Here is a 22,976-nt window from a genome sequence, read left to right as displayed (position 1 = left end):
CTAGGAAGAAGTTCTGCCTGCTTTAGGGAGTTAAAGAGTAGAATGGGATCTTAACTTGTGGCTACAAATTAGAGGTTTTGCTTTGCCAGGTCAAGATACTTCAGTGGAGTGGGGAAGGAGCTTATCCAAGTCTACTATTTGTTAGCTTTGTATTTTAAATAACTAATCTTATTAAATAGGCTCTAAGTTACTAAAAGACTGCAAGAACTGTCATAACACACTGGAAGAATATATTTCTGTCCTGTCTAAATTCATCACCCCAGGATGACTCCCTATCACTCTTCTTTAGTTTTCATTTTATTTTTAAACCATCTTCATTTCCAAATATATCCCTCTTTCCTCCCAAACCAGAAAGGAATCCCTGCAACATTTTTTTAATTGAGGGGATAGGGCCAGGTAGGCCCTCAGTGCATTAAGAACCAGGCCCAGATATGGGAGGTCATGGGTTCAAATCTGGTCTCAGACACTTCCAAATTGTGATCCTGGGCATTGCCTAGTCCTTACAACTCTTCTGCCTTAGAACCAATAAAAGTATTAATTATGAAATGGAAAGTAAGGGTTTTTTCATGGGGAGAGGCAATTTAGTAAAACTAACCAAAACAGCAACCAAGCCTAGCATTATATGTAATATTTCATGCCCATAGTCCCCTACCTCTTCAAAGAAGGGAGTACTTTTTCATGTTTCCTTTAGGACAAAACTTGTTGTGAAAATACTTTTAATTAAAAAACTAGGCTCTTTTGGTTGTTTTCCCTTTCCCCTATTCCTATCATTTATAACATTTTCTGTAGACATTTTTGTCTATTATTGCACCCTACCTAGCAGGGAAAAGAGAGACATGAGTCTTAGATTATACAATTAGATGATAGGAATGTCTGAAGATTCCCCATATTTGATGCACTCTCTTTGACCTGAATTTAATCTTGTTTTCCCTGTGAGACTGGAGATTCATTTGTCCTGCCAAGTGACCAAATGAGTGATGCATTTTTCTTACTCAACAAAGGCCTGGCTTTAATGGAGTATTATAAATCTCAGTCTATGTTGACAGCATGTGTCAAAGTGAAGCAGTTGGCTTAGGTCACTGCAGAGCTGGTCTAAATGCCCAGTCATAGGCAGAGTCAGACTGACTCATGCCTAGGGAAGGTCAAGATTGTCTTCGAGAGGCCCACTGCATGACAATGACTCTCATGGAATTGTCCGAATTTCCCCTGAACTAGCCATCATGTGAATTGGTCAAGTTAAGAGAGAGGGGTGAAGGATGGAGCCCAAATGCCATCCATCTCCTAAAACAAGATGGTGACCCTGTAGGCATCAAAACCTTGAGGTTGCTCTTAGGGGACTAGATTAGGGAAAATGTTATGTCTGGATTGATCATTTGAAGGAGTCCTCAGATTAGACATATGGTGCAGTTCAATCATACTGGCCTCTTTAGAGAATCATAGTTTTAGAGTTGAAAGAAACACCTTTGAGGTCATCTAGTCCAAACTTCTTATTTTATAGATAAGAGAGATAACCTTTAATGGGGATAAGGGACTTGTCTATGATCACACAACTAGTAAGTGTCAGAGTCAGGATTTTAACCCAGGTTTTCCTGACTCAAAGTTAACAAGTTATCCTACTACAGACAGCTAAATGGCACAATAGAAAGACTTCCTGGAGTCAGGAAGTTCTGAGTTTAAATTCTACCGCAGACTCTTTGTTACTAGCTTTGTGATCCTGGGCAAGTTACTTAACCACTGCCTGACTCTCAGTTTTTTCATCTATAAAATGGATATCATAACAGTACCTAACTCTCAGAGTTGTTGTTGAGGAGAAAAAATGTCAAATTGTCAAAGCACTCAGCATCTTTTAAAGCATCATATACATGCTAGCTGCTATTATCATCTATTGTACCATGCAATCTTTTTACTCATTCCTCACACTCACACACAAGGAGCTGACTCCTTGTCTTTAGACAGGTATTCCTGGAACTCTCTCCCTTCTCATTCACTTACTCCTTTCTCTGTTTTTCAGAATCCCTTGTTTCCTTCAAGACTGAGCTCCAGAGTCACCTTCTATTCTGTGCATCTTTAGATGCTAACACTTTGCCCTCCAGAATCCCTTGTATCAGCTTTCCCTCTGTTTTGCCTATACTTCTAGAAGTATCAATTGTTTCTTCTCTTAGAATGTGAGCTCCTTGTAGGAAAAGGGCTGTTTGATTTTTATCTTTAGGTATCACCACTGACTACCATGGTACTTAGCACATATCGGGCATTAAATAAATTCTTACAGTTAATTGCAGAATTTTCTCTTTCTATTACATTCTGTAAAATGTAAAATGTTTATTTTTTAACCTCATACTTCACACTATAGATGCTGAAAACTATCTAAAGCTCAATTCTGGAATTAATAAACTCATTGGAAGGGAGAGCCATATTATCTTAGCTCTAGCATGAGTCCTGGGGTGACTATGGTTGGCATTCCCAATGGCATTTTGGAGATTAGCATAGATGGGGTAAGAGTGAACTATCTGTCATGCAGGGCAGAATTTAGACCCACCTGTGCAGTCCTACAGGGAGGTGGTCTCTTGTTTTTCACAGTGATTTACTCTTTGTATCATGGGTCTCAGCTGATTCCCTTGAAGATTCTTCAGATTAAATCCTGAATACTTTTTTTAAACCCTTGCCTTCTGTTTTGGAATCTATATACTAGCTATTATTTCAAAGACAGAAGATCAATTGGGATTAGTTGACTTGCTCAACTAGGAAGTATCTAAGATGAGATTTGAACCCCTGTCTCCAGACCTGGCTCTATCCATTAAGGAACCTAGCTGCCCTAAATCCCTAATACTTATAAGTTACTTGGGTCTCTTCCATAGGGTAAGATGTCCAAAGGAAGGGGAAGAAAGAACACTCAGGATGATAAACCTCTCTAGATAAAAGAATCTCATGATCTTTTCAAAGACGTTGATAGCAGCATTATTTGTCACTGCAAAAAAAGTAAACCAAATCAAACCCTGGAAATGACAAAAATGTTCAATAAAAGAAGAATGGTTAAATAACATGAGATGATGATGATGATGATGATGATGATGATGATGATGATGATGATAGCTAGTATTTCTAAAGGGGCTGAAGATTTGCAAAGTGCTTTATAGATATTATCTAATTTATGCTTGTTACAGTCCTGTAGTTGATATTATTATCTTCATTGTACAGAGGAAACCACTGAGGCAAAGAAAAATTATGGCTTACTCAAGGTGTCCTGGCTGATAAGTGTCTGAGGGACAATTTGAACTCAGGTCTGCCTGAGTCCAAATCCAGCACTCTGCCTACTCATTCAAGACCAACATATAAGAAAAACATTTAGTTTTTAAAAAAAGTCAATTTTAGAATTATAAGAGAGTAGTGATAAGGGCAGACAACATCAATATCCTCTTAGTTCAGGTTAAATACTGGGAAGAAACGAGACACTTGTAAAACATTAAAGCACAAAAAGGAGGTTTACCTTGTCCTAACACAGCAAAGATATACACAAAGACACAATAGGCAATTCAATTCTGGCTTGACCCTCCTCAAGGAAATGAATCTGGTTAGCAGGGCATGGTTTGGTAACTTAAGTGGTCTTTGGAAATCTACCAAGTTGAAGGAGTCAGAGCCCCAGGTATAGGGAACCTTTTTACATTTTAAGTGACTAGAGAACTCCCTCAAGGGAGGAAGGGTTCAATCAAGTCTTAGAAACAGCTTTATTGCTTTTTAGAGAGAACAAATTCTTGCTGGGAAACAAGGGGATTTTTGTTTGATCACAGGAAGATATGACTAGAAGATAGTTTTTTCAAAAAAATATTTGGGGATTTTAATGAATCTAGTGAAAATTCAGCATTAGTCTTTAGTATGGTATAATAGCAAAAAATTTGTTTCGAATATGTCCCATGCAAATTGTCTGAGCACCTATGACCAAGGATCATGGGAGTTCTTATTGGTGAGCATTCACTATATGTAGCCTGGGTCCAGACTATGTATATATATATATATATATATATATATATATATATATATATATATATAAAACATATATATACCAAGCCAGAGTATGTACTCCATAGCAACTGCTGCCACTCCCTCCCAAATTCTCCTTTCATAGTCTGTCTCTGAAGAGAATTAATTAAATTACCACTAATAAAACACTCCTCCCTGGCTGTTGCTCTCTCACATTTACATGAATTATGTGCCATTTCTTTTTTTTTAATTGCACATGTGTTATCATACAATACATATTTCCATGTTTGTCATGTCATGAAAGAAGACACATATTGCTTACACAAGAGAAAAATTCATGGAGGACATTAGGATAAGAATGGTGTGCTTCAATCTGCTTTCATACTGTTCCTTCTATGACAGTGGATTTCCTTTTTGTTATGAATCCCTTGGATCCTTGCATTGTTGATTATCAAGTTTGGTAATAAGCTGTTATAGTTGATCATCATACATTATTGCTGTTACTTTGTATAATGTTCTCCTGGCTCTGCTTACTTCACTTTTCATCACTTCATATATGTCTTTCCTGTTTTGTTTTGTTTTTTGGTGATCATCTATTTTTTATTTTATATATTTTATTTTATATACTTCTTATGTCATAACAGTATTCCATTACAAGCATATATACCACAACTTATTCAGACATTTCCCAATTGATGGAAATCCTTTTAGTCTCCAGTTATTTGCCACTACAAAAAAGAGGTTCTAGAAATATTTTTCCCTGATTTTTAATCACATTGGGCTATAGACCAGTGAGTCAAAGGGTATGCACATTTTAATAGTTCTTTGTGCTGGGTTGCTCCTCAAAATGATTTTATCAATTCACAGCACCACCAACAGTTTGTTAGTGTCCCATTTTTCCACATCCCTTATGACATTTTTCATTTTCCCTTTTTGTCATGTTAACCAGTCTGATAGGTGTGAGATGGCACCTCAGGGTAGCTTTAAGTTGCATTTCTCTAGTTTAAAATTACTTGGAGCATTGCTACATATGACTAAATATAGGTTTAATTTCTTCATCTGAGAATTGCTCATTCAAATCCTTTGACTGTCAGTTGAGAATATATTTAAGAAAATTAAGCCTTTGTCAGAGACACTTCATATTAAGATTTTTTGCCAGTTTGTTGTTTGCAATTTAATCTTAGTTGCATTGATTTTGTTTGTACAAAGCCTTTTTAATTTAATGTAGTTAAGGTAATCTATTTTACATCTTGTAATGTTCTCTATGCCTTGTTTAGATATAAATTCCTTCATTATCTATTGGTCTGATATGTAAACTATTTTGTGGTCTCCTAATTTGTTTATGATATCATTCTTTAGTTGTAAGTCATGTGTCCATTTTGATTTTCCCTTGGCATATAGAGTGAAATGTTGTTCTATGCCTATTTTCTGTTCTACTGTTTTCCATTTTTCTCAGCAGTTTTTGTTGAATATTCTTCTCCTCCTTCCAAAATTCTCCTTCCAAAAGAGCAGACCTTTGGGTTTGTCAAACACTAGGTTACTATGGTCATCTACCCCTGTGTGTTGCATACCTTATCTATTCCATTGCTGCACCACTCTATTTTTTAGCCAGATTGTTTTGATGGTTAATGTTTCATTATATAGTTTGATATCTGTTATAGTTAACCCATGTTTCTTCATTTTTCCCTTTAATTGCTTTGATATTCTAGGTATTTTGTTCTTATAGATAATTTTTATCATTTTTTCTAGCTATGAAATAATTTTTGGATAGTTTAATTGATATGGTATAAGTACTTACCCATGAGCAATTGATGTTTTTCCAGCTGCTTAGATCTGATTTTATTTGTATGAAAAATGTTTTATAACTATAGCTGTCTTTTAACTGCTATTTCCCTGGCATTTAGCAAAATGCCTGCAGACAAGAAGCACTTAATTTCTCCATATCCCATTCCACTGCCCTGTGTCTTGGTCAGAAGATATCAAGAATAAAAAAGCAGTACTTTTTTAGGAAGTACAATGGCAAAAATTAGTGCTGCTAGGTGACACATGTATAGAGTGCAGGACTAGGGGTCAGGAAGACTCATCTTCTTGAGTTCAAATCTGGCCTCTGACATATGTGACCATGAGTAGGTCACTTAACCTTGTTTGTCTCAGTTTCTTCTTTTCTAAAATGAGCTAGAGAAGGAAATGACAAAATTCTGCAGTATTTTTGCTAAGAAAACCCGAATGGGGTTATGAAAAATCGGACACAACTGAAAATCACTGAACAATAACTGACAAAAGAGTGTCTGTAGGAAAGCCCCCAGAATGGTGATGAAATAACTATCATGATGTATAAAGATTATCTGGAGGGACTAGGAATATTTAACATGGAGAAAAGAAGACTTTATAGGGAGAGAGGGTATGATAATTATCTATAAGTAATTAAAGGCTCACCATATAGAAGGATTAGTCTTCTTCTACTTGGCCCCAGAGGAGAAAATTTGGAGCAATGGGCCAGACTACTATGTTCAGCTCAATTCAAGGAAAAATTTCTTGACAATTAGAGCTGTCCAAAAGCAAAATGGGCTATGTGGAGTGGTACTAGGCTCCCCCTCATTAGAAGTTTTCAAGCAGAAGCTGGATGATTCCTTGTTGGTATGAAGAAGGTCTTCCTAATTTGTGACAAAAGATCAGATGTTGTCTGGCTGATCTCTCTAAAAGCCTTCTGGAGGGAAAGCATTAATGAAGAACATGCCTTTGACTCTGTAATGGTTTCTTAATTCAGTGGGATTTTTCTATTTCATGTGAAGGAAGAGAGGAAAACATCACTAATACCCATCATTCCTGAATCATAAAAAGAAAACACAAAGGGCCTTGCATGGAGATACTAGAAGAAATAAGCCTACGTCTCTCCCTCCTCATGTTTTCTTTGTAACTTGATTGTCCAGATTTGGGAGTAGAATATGGTCATGAATTTGAATTTTCCTGCAAATGTGATAATATTCCTAGGGGTAGAAAATAAGCCTTATGCTTGTATAGCCACCATTATGCCTACAAAAGTACTGAGTACAAAGCAGGTGTAATACATACTTTTTGATTGGTTGAGTGACCCTGCCTTACCTCCGGATGGTCCTTAGAAGGGTAGACCTGGCTTCATTGTGGAAAGTAATAATGATGCTTGTTGGAGGAAGGTCTGGACCATAGTGCAAAGTGGCACATCTGAGGAGAAAAAAGAAACTATTAATTTATCTATTCAGCTAGGTGGTACAGTGGATAGAATGCTACACATGGAGTTAGGAATACCCAAGTTCAAAGCTAGTCTCAGATATTTATTAGCTAATCCTGGACAAGTCACTTAACCTCTCTTTGCCTCAGTTTCTTCATCTGAAAAATGAACTCATTTTGCAGGGTTATTGTGAGGATCAAATAAGATATTGTAAAGTAGTGGCACATAGTAGGTGCTATGTAAGTGTTTATTCTTTTTTAATTAAAAAGTATATATTTGGTACATCATACTTGGTACATGAATACTCCAGTACAGAGTATAAATGTAGGGACTCTCTCCCTATATGTGGAAATTAATTCCCAGCCTGTCACACTTTAAAAAAAATGAACAATTAGAAGAATTAAGAATAAGGCGGAAAGGCTCACATGAATTGTTGCAGAGTGAAATAGACACAACCAAAAATCATAAAAAAAATTCACAATTACTATAAATGGAAAGAATAACAAAAAATCTGGACATTTTCATTATGGCTGACTGAATAAAAAAACATTAAACATCTATTGCATCATTTATTTATTTATTTATATTTTTTGTTTTTAATTCATTTAGATTGTTTCCATGGTTTCATGATTCATGTTCTTTCCCTCCCCTGTTCCCTCCCCCTCCCATAGCCAATGAGCAATTCCACTGGTTTTTATATGTATCGTTGAAAATCTACTATATTTACAATGATTTGTGAAGTAAACAAAAAGCATCCCCAGTAGTCTCTGCCCTTGAAAACAATATTCTAATAAGGGAGACAACATGCAGAGGGGAGTAGTGTCCAAGGAGAAGAGTTATAATCTGGGAAGACACAGAGATGTAAATGGAAGAATAGAGCAGCAATGGGTATGTTCTTTCCATGTGCTATGGTGAATTTGACTACAGTTTCTGGAGCAAGAAGTGGAAAAGGAAGGTGGGGGATGGATATCCATGCAGCAGGGAAGAAACCTGGCAGAGAGAAGATGAGGCTTAACCTCCCAGGGCATGCAGAGCCAAGTGGCTCTCCTCAAAGGCATAATCTATGGAAGGTGGAAGGGCAATAGTACTAGAAGTACCATATAAGAGATAAGAAAATATATTTCTTTCTATGGAGAAGTGAGGGACTATGGGCACAGACTACTGCATATCTTAGCAGGTATGACTGATGGGATGTATGATTCTGCTGAATTGTTTATTTTTTCCCAGTGTAAAAAAAAATTCTTTGTTCCAAGGAATGTGTAAGGGAAATGGGAGAGGCATATTCATAAATGAAGGTGGTATAAAATAAGATATCAACATTAATTTAAAAAAAAGAAATCAAGTATAAAAGGAATTTAACCAAATCAGGGATTCTTAACCTGAGGTCCATGAACTTAGCTTAAAATTTTTTTTTAAATTTAAATTAATTTTTTTATTTTTAGAAAAATTTTCCATAGTTACATAATTCATGTTTTTTACTTTACTCTTCACCCCCTCAAGCTCCCGCCCCCTCATACCTAACTCTCATTTCCACTGGTTTTAACATGTATGGTCAGTTAAGACTTATGAAAAAACAATTCTGAGAGGTAGGTTGACTTCATGATACAAAATGGTTAAGAAACCCTAGGCAGGAGGGTCTCTAAATTCCATTCTAGCTCCAACTTACTACAGTAATAGTCTACATTTCTACATAAAATCTGTCTAATATCTCTACTATGTCTGATCACCCTCCCAAACCCTTCAAGTGTTCCTCAGCGTAAACATCTCCAGTTACATGGGATTGATCTTTTAACAGTGTGATGGGGAGTTCCCTCACCATCTTTTTCACCTCTGTTGGGTGCTCAATGTGGTAAAACTCTATTGGGAGGGGGTGCAGCTAGGTGGCTCAGTGGATAGGAGCCAAGCCTAGAGATGAGATGTCCTGGATTGAAATTCAAATTTCAAAAATACCTCAGATATTTTCTAGCTGTATGACCCTGGGCAAGTCACCTAATCCCAATTACTCATAAAGCCAGAATACATGTTCATAGAATTCCATCATGAAAATTAATGTTCATAATGCTGATAGCAAGGCACTCTAAAATCCTGAAATACCTTGAGAATTATCCAAGAAAATCTAAATTGTGTTGGACATAGGTCTAACAATTGAGTTTATGATATTTCATTTTCATTCACCAAACGATAGCATGGTAACTCTGTTATGACAAGGGATTAAGAAAATCAATATTGGGCTTACCGTCACAAATGAGCAAAGAGATAAAAATTAAAACAGCATTGAGATGATATCTTATCTTCATCAAAATGGCAAAAAATGGTCAAAAGCAATGAACTATGCCAGTAGAGTTGTGGAGAATGTTGCGCTCATTCGTTGCTTGTGGAATTGCAGACTTTTGAAATCTTTTTTTTTTTTTTTAGGGCACTCTGAAAATATACAGAGTTACAAACAGAATCATATCTTCTGATATAATTATTCCATTGATGAGATATACTTTTGAAAATTTTATCACAGGGAATGAAAGGCAATATTAAGAAGAAAAATTGAAAAAAAAAACTCTGGAAAATCCTTAATATCTAATAAAGGTAGAATAAATTTAGGCACAGATAAATTGAATGGGATACTATAATAAAATTAACATTGTCAAATATGAAAAATATAAGAAAATATAAGAAACCCTTTATGAAATAATGCAGTAAAAAAGAGCAAGAAGAAGAGAATACATACTAATTTTCACTAAGAAGAAAAGATAATGAGAGTTAAGAATCAAGCAAAAGAATCCTAGAGAATCCTAGAGTAACTGATTAACTGTGAAGATGGGACATTTTATAGGTCATATTTCCTTTATTTTAAATGTAAAACCAATTTAATTGATTGCACTGATGTTCAGTATTTTAAAAAGTAAATGATTACTTTTACAGAAGTAACATGGTATACTGAATTGGAGCAGGATTCAAACTTGCAAATCCGTTTGACTTTGGGTAAGACACTCAACCAAGATGCTTCAATTTCCTTATCTGGAGGAGATGACATATCAGTCTCTTTTAGTAACAAATCTATAGCAGTATAATAAATCAACAGATATTAAGGTGCCAGGAATACAATGACAAAAGTGAAACAATTCCTACTCCAAATTAATTATCTAACCTTCTAAAGGAGAAGACAATAGGTATATATCAGGATAAATGCAAAAGGCACTAGATAGAAAGTTGGACTCAAAGCTAAGAACATCTGGTTTTGCCTTGACACAGACTGGCTGTGTAATACCAGGCAGTCACTTAATCTCTTAATATTCTAGGCAAATATCTATATATTATAGAGAAAATGAAGACATAAGTTTGTTTAAAAAAAGAAAATCAACTAAAATTTTTCTTTACCAATGAAAGTGTAGGTCCTTAACCCAAATAAATAAAAATTAGTTTGAGGATAGAATGACCACCTTTGCATTGAAGATGACTCTTGGGCTGAGTATTCAAAAGGAAACCTGGGATTCCAAGAGCAAGAGGTGAGGAGAGAGAGCATTCCAGTTGGCAAGGGATACAGAAATTCAGGACAAAGGCATGAAGTCCAGAATCTATGTGCGTACAGAACTATGAGTTTGACATTATCAATGAAATGAAAAGTTGGAGAGGTCAAGTCATGAATACCTTTAAATGGTAATTGTGGAGTTTATATTTGATCCTAGAGGCAAGAGGGAGCTAATGTAGGGGTTTTTTGTGGGAGTTGTTATTTTCATTTATTGAAAATTTTATCTATTTATTTATTTTTGGTTTTTGGTTTTTTAATTTTTTTTTATTTTTTAGAAAAGTTTTCCATGGTTACTTGATTCATGTTCTTACTTTCCCCTTCACCCATTCCAAACACCCCCCCCCCATAGCCAACCCACAATTCCACTTGTTTTAACATGTGTCATCTATCAAGACCTTTTTCCATATTATTGATACTTGCATTAGTGTGGTCATTTCGAGTCTACATCCCCAGTCATGTCCACCTCAACCCATGTGTTCAAGCAGTTGTTTTTCTTCTGTGTTTCCACTCCTGTAATTCTTTCTCTGAATGTGCTGCTAGTACAGAAGTCCATTACAATCTATTTTACCACAATGTATCAGTCTCTGTGTACAATGTTCTTTTGGCTCTGCTCCTTTCATTCTGCATCAGTTCCTGGAGGTCTTCCCAGTTCACACAGAATTCCTCCAGTTTATTATTTCTTTGAGCACAATAGTATTCCATTACCAGCATATACCATAATTTGTTCATCCATTTCCCAATTGAAGGGCATACCCTCATTTTCCAGTTTTTTGCTACCACAAAGAGTGTGGCTATAAATATTTTTGTACAAGTCTTTTATCTATGATCTCTTTGGGGTACAAAACCAGCAATGGTATGGTTGGATCAAAGGGCAGGCATTCTTTTTTTTTTAATTTTTATACCCTTAACTTCTGTGTATTGACTTATAGGTGGAAGAGTGGTAAGGGTAGGCAATGGGGGTCAAGTGACTTGCCCAGGGTCACACAGCTGGGAAGTGTCTGAGGCCGGATTTGAAACTAGGACCTCCCGTCTCTAGGCCTGGGTCTCAATCCACTGAGCTACCCAGCTGCCCCAGGCAGGCATTCTTTTAGTGCTCTTTGGGCATAATTCCAAATTGCTATCTAGAATGGGTTGGATCAGTTAACAACTCCACCAGCAATGCATTAATGTCCCAATTTTGCCACATCCCCTCCAACATTCATTAATCTCCCCTTCTTTCATTTTAGCCAATCTGCTAGGTGTGAGGTGATACCTCAGAGTTGTTTTGATTTGCATTTCTCTAATTATTAGAGATTTATAACAGTTTTTCATGTGCTTATTGATAGTTTTGGTTTCTTCATCTGAAAATTGCCTATTCATGTCCCTTGCTCATTTACCAATTGGGGAACGGCTTGATTTTATATACAATCGATTTAGTTCCTTGCATATTTGAGTAATTAGACCTCTGTCAGAATTTTTTGTTTTAAAGATTTTTTTTCTCAGTTTGTTGTTTCCCTTCTGATTTTGGTCGCATTGTTTTTGTTTGTACAAAAGCTTTTTAGTTTAATATACTCAAAATCATTTATTTTACATTTTGTAATTTTCTCTGACTCTTGCTTGGTTTCAAAATTTTCCCTTTCCCATAGATCTGGCAAATATACTATTCTGAATTCAATTAATTTATTTACAGTTTCCTTCTTTATATTCAAGTCATTCACCCATTCTGAATTTATCTTGGTGTAGGGTATGAGATGTTGATCTAAACCTAATCTCTCCCATATTGTTTTCCAATTTTCCCAGCAGCTTTTGTAGAATAGTGGATTCCTGTCCCAAAAGTTGGGCTCTTTGGGTTTATCAAACACTGCCTTGCTGATGTCACTTACGAGATTTATACCAGGAATGAAAGGACAGTTCTACGTTAGGAAAACCATGCACATAATTGACCATATCAACAAACTAACAAACAAAAATCACATGATTATTTCAATAGATGCTGACATATTGTTGTTGTTGTTGACAAAATACAACACCCATTCCTATTGAAAACACTAGAAAGTATAGGAATAGAAGGACCTTTCCTAAAAATAATAAACAGTATATATCTAAAACCATCAACAAACATAATATGCAAGGGAGATAAATTAGAAGCCTTTCCAATAAGATCAGAAGTGAAACAAGGATGCACATTATCACCTCTATTATTTAACATTGTACTAGAAACACTAGCAGTAGCAATTAAAGAAAAAGAAACTGAAGGTATTAAAATAGGCAATGAGGAGACTAAGCTATAACTCTTTGCAGATGATATGATGGTATACTTAAAAATTCCTAGAGAATCAATTAAAAAGCTAGTAGAAATAATCAACAACTTTAGCAAAGTGGCAGGATACAAAATAAATGCACATAAATCATCAGCATTTCTATATATTTCCAACACATCACAGCAGCAAGAGGTAGAAAGAGAAACACCATTTAAAATCACCCTAGACAATATAAAATACTTAAGAATCTATCTACCAAAACAAACACAGGAATTATACGAACACAACTACAAAACACTTTCCAAATAATTAAAACTAGATCTAAACAACTGGAAAAACATTGATTGCTTATGGGTAGGACGAGCTAACATAATAAAAATGACCATTCTATCCAAATTAATTTATTTATTTAGTGCCATCAAACCACCAAAAAACTTTTTTATTGAATTAGAAAAAACTATAAGAAAGTTCATTTGGAAGAAAAAAAGATCAATAATATCAAGGGAAATAACGAAAAAAACGTGAAGGAAGGTACTAGATATTAAACTATACTATAAAGCAGTGGTCATCAAAACAATATGGTACTGCCTAAGAGACAGAAGGGAGGATCAGTGGAATAGACTTGGAGTAAGTGACATCATTTATTAAAAATTTTAGTACATCATTTATTAAAAATTTGAATAAGGGATCGATATAATCCCTGAGCCTTAGAAAAATCACTTTGGTATTACAAAAGATGGATTGGAGAGAGGACAGACTTAAGGCTGGGGAAACAAAATGGAGAGCTTAATTGGGGTGGTGGCTTTGCAGATGTAAAGAATAAAGGAAAAATGGGAAAGGACCTGTTTGTACAAAAATAGTAATAGCTGTGCTTTTGTGGTGGCAAAAAATTGGAAACTAAAGGGATGTCCCTCAATTGAAGAATGGCTGGACAAATTGTGGTATATGATGGTGATGGCATACTATTGCACTATCAAAAATGATAAACAGTATGATTTCAGAAAGAGATGGAAAGTCCTATGTTAACTGATGCAGAGTGAAATGAGCAGAACCAAAAGAACATTATGCACAGTAACTTCAATATTGTGGAATGATCGATCAAATGTGATAGTTTGCTACTAACAGTGATGCACTGATGCAGGACAATTCTGAGGGACTTATGAAAAAGAATCCCTTATTAATTCCTACTCCATCAATTCTTTCTCTGGAAGGGAATTAAGATGAAAACAAACAATTTATCACTTGTTTATTTGGGTTTATGATTTGGGGGTTTGGTTTTACACGATTATTCACTTATAAAAAGGAATAAATATGGAAATATGTTTTATGTGATAATATATGTATAACCCAGATTGAATAGCTTGCCAGCTCCAGGAGTGGGGAGGGAAGAAGGGAAGGAGACAAAATGAGTCATATAACTTTGAGAAAATGTAGAAATTTGTTATTAACATAAAGATAAAATATTAAAAATAAAAATAAAGAGAATAGAGGAAGCAATCAATGTATATGAGAAATATGATAGAGATAGAAATGACAAGACCTGATAAATAATTGGATATGTAAAGCAAGAATGAAGTGTGGAACCTGACAACAGATTGAAAACCTGGGTAATTGGAAGAATGGTGCAGATCTGACCTGAGAAAGGAGAGAGGAAATGAGCATTTATTAAATATTTCCTATTTTCCTAGCGCTATACTAAGTGCTTTACACATATAAAAATTATAATATTTAACACTTATATAGCACTTACTATGTACCAGACACTGTGCTAAGTGCTTTATACATATAATAATAATTATAATAACTATCATTTATATAGCACTTTCTATTTGTTCGACACTGTACAAAGTGCTTCATACATTTAATAATAAAAAATGCTTAACACATTTATATAATACTTAATATGTGCTAAGCACTTTACAATTATTTCATTTCTTTCTCAAAACAACACTGTTAGGTAGGTGCTATTATTATCCCCACTTTACAGATAAGGAAAATGAGGCAAATAGAGCTGAAGTGAGTTGTTAAGGCCACATAGTTAATCAGTGTTTGAGGCTACATTTGAACTTAACCCTGCCTGACTCCAGCCTAAGGAATTGACCCAATTGTACCAGCTAGTTGTCCGTAACAGGAAAGTTTGAAAGAGGTGTGGGTTTGAGGTAGAAGAGTGAGAAAGAAGGTAATGAATGCTATTTTGAGATGCTTATGAAGCATCCAATTAGGAGTACCCAATAGGTAATTTGTGAAGTAATACTGGATCTCATGGGAGACTAGGGCTTGATTTTATTTAATCATGTGAAGAGTATCATAGGATTATTAATTTAAAGCTGGAAGGGACCTTAGGTCATCTCAGCAAACACTTTCATTTTATAAAAGAGGAAACTGAGGCTTTGAGATGAAATGATTTGTATAAGGTCACACTATTAAGTGGCAGAACCCGGTCTTGAAACTAAGAATTCTATCTCAAAGATCATTACTTATTCCATTAAACATGAATGTGATGGGGTAGAACTGATGCATGTGTGGTTGTGTCTTTAAACCAGACCATCTCTTTTTCCACTCAAAACTGAACATTATGCCCAGGGAGTGGGAGATGCTATTTTTCTTCAAAGCTTGGTGAGCTTCTGACCTCACATTTGCATTTGACTTCAGAATTACAGATTTCAAGGAAATTTGTAAAGGTTCAGCAAAGCTCTTGGCAGAGATTCACTTAAATCATTCCAAACACATGAGCACCTTCTCTTGTTCTACCCAGTGGCCATTAGCCTCCTAGGTTTAAATTTCATTGTCTCTACATTTCACCTGATGAAAGAGAAATATACATATAGTCTAATAGTTCAATCTCTTTTCTGCCAAGCCCCCTTGGGCTCTTTTTCCCTCTTTAAATTCTTTTGTTGAATGCATGATTCTTTGCTATGAATATTAATAATTTATACAAAAAGTATTAGAACTGACCTTGTGCATCATCATCTATTCCAAACCCTTCATGTATAGAAGAGGGAATTAAAGAACCAAAATATGAATTGGATTTGCCAATGGTTGAACCAATGTGGAGAAGCAGAATAGGAACCTAGGTCTTCGAAAAGTTCCATAATGATAATAATAAAAACTGAAATTTATATAACATTTCACAGCTGACAAAGCACCTTCTTATCTGAAATCCAACTAGTTTCACTGGCTGTCCCCCATAACTGGAAAATTATTCCTCCTTATCTTAGTCTTTCTGGGCTTCCTTCAATTCCCAGGTAAAATTTTACATTTTGCAAAAATCTCTTTCAGTCTCTCTCTCTCTCTCTCTTTTTTTTTTACCCTTGTACTTCGGTGTATTGTCTCATAGGTGGAAGAGTGGTAAGGGTGGGCAATGGGGGTCAAGTGACTTGCCCAGGGTCACACAGCTGGGAAGTGTCTGAGGCCGGATTTGAAACTAGGACCTCCCGTCTCTAGGCCTGGGTCTCACTCCACTGAGCTACCCAGATGCCCAATATGCATAGTTTTGTAGCTCTTTATATGTGTATATCAACATAATTGGTTTCATTTGAAATATTTTGTGTTTAAAAAAACATTCTCCTGAAAAAGGATCCATTGGCTTCCCCATTCTGCCAAAGTGTGTAAAAGTGAACAAATATTTATTAAGCACCTGCCATGTGCCAGTCATTATGCTAAACACTTTAAAAATATCTTATTTGATTCTTACAACCACTCTGGGAAGAATGTACTATTGTCAAAGTCATTTTACAATGGAAGAAAATGAGGCAGCAAAGGTAAAGTAACTTGCCCGGAATCACACATCTAGTAAGTATCTGAGGTTGGACTTGAACTTAGGTCTTCCAGACTACATAAAAATGGACAAATAAGAACAACAGTCATGAAGGAGGCTAAAGCAGCTTCTGTGGAGCACTTAGAGCTTGGTCAGACATCAAAGATACCAAGGTTATCCACTACATTCTGTGCCATTTCCTGTCATCTTGATTTTTGTCTTGCTACTAGACTTTGACAATTAGGAGTGAAGCTGATGATTTTGTGCAACTCTACTTTACTTAAATCCCATTCATTCACAAGTCAAGATATCACTCAATGATGTCACTGGTTCTCTTTAAAAATGAAGGATCAATAATAGCAGAATGGCTCCTATCTGTAGGCCCCAAACTCTACTCACTGTGCCAACTATCTTACATGATTTTACCCACAAAAAAGTTGAGAACCCTTAGTCTACAATCAAAAACAATTATTCTAATCTCCATATTTCAGGTTTCAGCCTTTCCTCTATTTGAAGACATTTTTATGACCCACCTAAGTCACTCCTTCTCCATACTAATCATCCCTATTTCCATTAAATATTCTTCATATGGCACAGACTCAAGGACCATAACAAATCAGGTTACTCTCCTATGTATACTTTTCAGCTTGTCAATGTTCTTTCTAAAAAGTAAACTAAATATAATATTCTGTATATGGTGGAAGCAGAGAATTGTACAATAGATTGGAGCTGTCAATTTCACCCCTTGAGAGGCAATCAAATTAAAATATAATTGGGAAATGCTTAACAAAAGAAATAAAAATACAATACAACAAACCAATTTGTGGTTTGACCTGAGGGGATTTGTGAATATGGTCATCTTTGATTGAATGTGGGTTTGCCAACTGGGCAGTCTTGTGCTAATGTCTGCCATGTCTCACAATCCATACCAAAGTTCTTCAGAGAGACCTTGAGAGAGCCCTTGTATCATTTCTTCTGACCTCCATGTGAGTACTTGCCTTGGGTGAGTTCGCCATAAAAAAGCCTTTTAAGCAATCATTCCTATAATAACATATCCTAGAATTCTGCCAGAAATCAAGGTTAACTTATGAGTCACTACCTTAGAGGTGGCAGGCTTCATTCTCTTCCCTTTAATAAAAATAATACCATTTGTCCTCCAAATCTGAGATGCCTTTCCTTTTCTTCATGGTCCTTCATTACAAACAGTTTTTGCAGGACACAGGATATACTTTTCTTCAAGGCAAGTGTCTTGAACTCATGAAGGGAAGCTTGATGTTCTCTTACTTTCCTCTCTTGGGAAGAAAGAGGGATGGATTTAGAGTTATATGGACCTGGGTTCAAACTCTTCAATTTACTATATGTGGAACCTTTAATAATATACTTAACCACACTCAGACTTGATTTCCTCAACTGTAAAACAAGGGGGATTGGACTAGATGGCCCCAAATGTCTCTTCTGGATCTCTGATCTTATGAACTTCCTTTTTTGTTCCATTGGAATATGTTTTTTCCTTTGCAAAGGAAACTGAAGCAAAAGAAAGATTAAGTTTTTATAACTTCTCTCTAACATCACTTGGTAGCATCATATACCCAGAGCAATATGCTATCCCTTCTTTGATCATACTCTTCTATAATATAGCTAAAACAACAACAAAATCCACCTTATTGTTTTCCCCAGCATGCTTCACCAGCCTCAGCTCATTTTGTGCTGAAAAGCTACCCCATCCCTTTTGACAAGAATCAACTTTTATTAATCTTCTGTTACCTGCCCTTGATTTCATACTTTGTAGTATTTTTTTAGTATTTAATCTCCCTATCTCACTCAGACTGGAAGTTCAAGGGCTCTGAAGCTAAGAGGGCAGATGGGGGTACTGATCTTGCTGCTAATAAGCTCTGGAACTCTGACCTAGCTCCATTTTTCTCACTAGGGCTATTTGGTTCCTCCTAATGTATCCTGGTAGACCCCTACTCAAGAGGCCACTTTATTAGTTCTGGACTTAGAGAGGAAATGTATTTAGCTTAGAACTTCTGAGATCATGAGATGTACCAGCTTCAGTCTCTCCTAGTGGCATAGGAATGCTGTCTATTAAAACTTTGAATAGGCTGTCCACACTGTTCTCCTTAGACATCTCTCTTTTCCCTCCCAAACTACCTTATGTTTAACTAATTTCTATTTTAAAAAATATTTATTCCCTTTGTTTTTCTACCATATAAACATATGGAAGAATTTGTCTTTTCCAGGAGAATGTAAGTTCCTTGAGAATTGGTGTTGGATTATTCTTTGTATTTGTATCTCCACATATCTTATGCCATCACAGTACCTGATACATAGTGAGACTTTGGGCTCAATGATTGATTAAATAATAATAGCTAATATTTATATAAAACCACTACCACCCAACGGCCAGGCACTGTGCTAAGAGCCTATAATTATTATCTCATTTTATCCTCACAACAAACCTAGGAGGTAGGCATTTTATTGTTGCTTCAGTCATGTCCAACTCTTTGTGACCATCCTTGTTTACAGTTTTGTTGGGAAAGACACTGCCATTTCATTCTTCAGCTCATTTTATAGATGAAGAAACTGAGTCAAACAGGGTTAAGTGACTTCCCCAGGATCCCAGAGATAGTGTCTAAGGATGGATTTGAATGCAGATTCTCTGACCCCATGTGTGGCACTCTACCTACAGTGTCACCTTGCTGTCCTAGGTACTATAATGTTATGTTATTTTATTTTTTTAACCCTTACTCTCTGTCTTAAAATCTATTCCAAGTACCAATTCCAAGGCAGAAGAGCATTAAAGACTAGGCAATTGGGGTTAAGTGACTTGCCCGGGGGCACACCACTAGGAAATGTCTGAGGCCAGATTTGAAGTCAAGTGTCCTAATCCCAGACCTGGTGCTCTATCTCCTGCACCCCAAAGAGCCTCCTGCTTGCTCTCCCTGATTCCAGCACATACCTAATTTGTTCCCTATTTTCTCTGCCCCCCTTCAAGACATTTAAAATCTCATCTCATGCTGGAGGAAGGTCTTTCCCCATCTGCTCCCTACTCACCTCAGCCCCTTTCCTCTGAGATGTCCATCAGGTTACGCTGTACCCTACATGTTCATACTTGTTTGTATGTTGTCTCCCTCCTCAGAAAGTGAGCTCCTTGAGTTAGCTAGGTCCACGTTTTTGTCTCTCTTGTTATCCCTGGTGTTTATCAGAGTGCCTGGCATCTAGTAGGCTTGATTGACTGACTGACTGGTCTTTCCCCTTTTCTCAGAGTTAATTTTCTATAGAGAAGCAAGAGAGATGCATGAATTCCTTCTCACCCTGTAAAGGGCTAGCCCATTGGGCAATCAGAGGCCCATTAAGCATATTAGATGAAGGTATATGCTTTGAATGAAGCTTTTCTGTGACCCAAGTCAAGAAACGAGCAATTAATTTATATGAACCCAGCTGTACGACAGGATTAGCAGGCCTAGTGCTAAGTCTCTGACTCTCCCTAGACTATTTATAAAAACCTTCTGGTCCCTAGATCATTCCTCTACTCTAAGCCCTTCTATCTCTTCTGATTGTGCTGCTGGGAGGGAAGAGGAGAACATTCTCTCTAATGCAGGTCTCCTGCAGCTCCATCCCAGTGACTCCAGTCCCACGCAGCCACCTGGCCCCCCTGCCCACAGGGCCACCCAGGACTGACCTCGCTCTTCAGTGCAAGAAGAGTCTGTCTGGCCTGGCTGGTGCAATGAAACCTCAGCTAGAAAAAAGTATTCCATTCAGCATGTCCAGGATTATTCTGTGTGACAATTACATCTGGGGTAATTTCAATTTAATACCTCACTGCAAGTGAAAATTGCAGCCTGCAGCCTGAAAATTTCTATAATAATGAAAATAAACCCACTAAGTGTGGCTGGTGCCACCAGGGGCTGACTCTGGGTAAATGTTTCCTGCTTCTTGCTGGTTTAGGGGTCAGCCACCCATGGGGAGGAGGGGAACAGAGAGGGAGATGGCAAGAAGGAGGATTAAAAGGAGAAACAATAGAGGTCTGGGAATAGAAAAGCTGTGTTTAGTTGTTCAATCCTGGGCCAATAAGCAGCAGATAAAGCCTCCTTTCCCTTGCTGGCCATTTGAAATATATTGTTCCAAGCCAGAAACAAACAGGAAAAAAAATCTCCAAAAGTCATCCAAAGGGTTCGACCTAGAGAAAACTGTCCAAAAGGTACCAAATGGACTCTACTTTCACCCATGAATTCCAGAACACAGATGGGGTTCAGATGGGGTAGCACTAAGTGGGGGGAGATGAAATGGAGGGGAGGGTGCTGAAGAAGGGAGCACTATTTGGTGAAGGATGCATCTCCCTTCCCTCCTGGCCATAATGGATTCTGAAGCATTCAGAGCATCTCCTTAACTACTAGTTTCTATTTCCATAGTACATTAAGGTAACAAATCACCTCCCATATGATGACCCTGTGTGATTCCACCTTGTTAGATCCTTACAACTTTATGACAAAGGCAGTGTGAGTATTATGATCCCCCTATCATAGATGCAGAACATTAAGGGAAATAAACTTAGTTAAAGGTTATTTGGATCTTTTTAAAGTCAAGAACTGTGCTTTTTATCAATGTAGGGGAATTCTCCTTATCAACTCAGATCTGTAATTGAAAGTCTGAAATGATTTCCTAGGGCACCGAGAGTTTAAGCAACTTGTCTATATTCACAGCCAGCAGGTGTCAGAGGGGAAATCTGAACTCAGGTTTTCCTGATGCCAAGGCTCATTGTCTCCCCATTAAGCCACATTGCTTCTCAGCTAATGATGCTTAATGCTATATAGCTGAAATGTCACGTATTTGGAGCTGAGACAACAGAGGCCATTTCACTTTACAAGTCTTCCGATTCCAAGTGTTGTGCTTTTACTCTTACACCAGGCTGCCTTCCTGACCTCTTAATGCCTCTTCTAAAACTGGTAGGAGAAAGAAAGGGGAGGCACCTCCTCATTCACCAAAGAAAACACTAAGGATTAAAAATGAAGAAGGGCATTGCTGGGGATGCTGTCGAATAGGACCAGAAGCTTTTGGAGGCAGTTGGTGGCCCAGTGGATAGAGTGCTGGGCCTGGAGTCAGGAAGAGATGAGTTTAAATGAAAAATCATAATGCCACCTTCCTCCTGGAGTTGTTTCAAGGATCAAATGAGATAATAATTGTAAAGTGCTTAACACAGTCCCTGGCACATAGTAAGTGCTATGTCAATGTTAGCTATTAGCTATTAATAGCTGAGATCAGACATGAAGGCCCCGAGTTCCTCAAAGAAACATATTCTAGGTGTTTGGAGATATTAGACTCTGAGTAGGATAAAGGATGGGGAAGGATTATGGAGGGAGAGTGAGGAGTAAAACTTCAGGAACATGAGAGTCCATCTCCCTTTCTGGGATCTATCTATGGCTACTAGATCTGAATCAATCAAAGAGACTGTGTTTGAGGAGTTCCGAAAGGACCCCCTGGATCACCCTTCCCTGTTGATGAGTAAGCCATGATGAGCAAGATGGCGCACCTGTCTCTAGTAGGGAAAGCAGGCAGGCAGGCCAATTGTCCTTCTCTTTAAAGGCAGGCAGCAAAACAGAAGCAGGAGAGGGGGCCTCTCTGTTTCTGTACAAACATGCTGGAGCGTGGGGAGATCAGTAGCAGGCAGCCCTGTTCGTTGGCATGGCAAGGGGAGAAAATGAGCTGTAATTAGGAAAGTGAGACTCGGCTGATTCTGAAAGCTGACTGGGATATTAACTCTCTGGCAGCCCGGGTCCTCTCTCTTCTTACTGCCTGGTTCTTGGCCCTCGCCGGAGTAGAAGTCCCCAGAGGGACACCGGACAGCTTCCAAGGCTGTCGCTTCTCTAATCCATCACCCGAAGGAGGATAGAAAATGGGCTCTAATTCGGTGGGCCTTGATAACTTATATTCTTCAGGGATGGCTGAATGAGGAAAGGATAAATAGGCTGAGCCAATTCCTTGCCTAAAGGTTCTGGAGGCCAGGAACCATGTCTTATATTTTTTAATGATTTCCACAGCACTTAATACCATGCTGAGCACATTAATTACAATTATTATTATTGGTTCAGTCCCATGATTTCATTGGAATTGGCAACCCCTGGTGAAGAAATTCCCTCATTCAGAGTAGATTAGCAGGTCTTCTCAAAACTGGAATCTTAGAAAATTGCCTGAGGGCACCAAGAGGTCCCCTGTATCTTAAAGGCAGGATTTAAATCTGTCTTTGTCTCATGCTTACTCCACGTGGGACCCTGG

At 37.2% G+C, this 22,976-nt stretch overlaps 1 protein-coding gene across 1 annotated transcript in view; it reads right to left on the bottom strand.

The window, feature by feature from the left end:
- GALNT14 (polypeptide N-acetylgalactosaminyltransferase 14) overlaps positions 1 to 22,754 on the bottom strand; it is a 116,218-nt gene extending 93,464 nt beyond the window's left edge. Inside the window, exons 1-2 of the mRNA XM_044659592.1 lie at positions 22,450 to 22,754; positions 7,078 to 7,176 (exon numbers count right to left, since the gene is read on the bottom strand). Coding sequence (XP_044515527.1) covers positions 7,078 to 7,176; positions 22,450 to 22,754 — 404 coding nt within the window. The remainder of the gene's footprint in view (positions 1 to 7,077; positions 7,177 to 22,449) is intronic.
- Positions 22,755 to 22,976: the final 222 nt, after the last annotated feature.

This window comes from Gracilinanus agilis, chromosome 2 (assembly GCF_016433145.1).
Source record: "Gracilinanus agilis isolate LMUSP501 chromosome 2, AgileGrace, whole genome shotgun sequence".
In the NCBI taxonomy this organism is placed as follows: Eukaryota; Metazoa; Chordata; class Mammalia; order Didelphimorphia; family Didelphidae; genus Gracilinanus; species Gracilinanus agilis.
The sequence above is the reverse complement of the archived record's forward strand: the minus strand, read 5'-3'. Positions and strand labels throughout refer to the sequence as shown.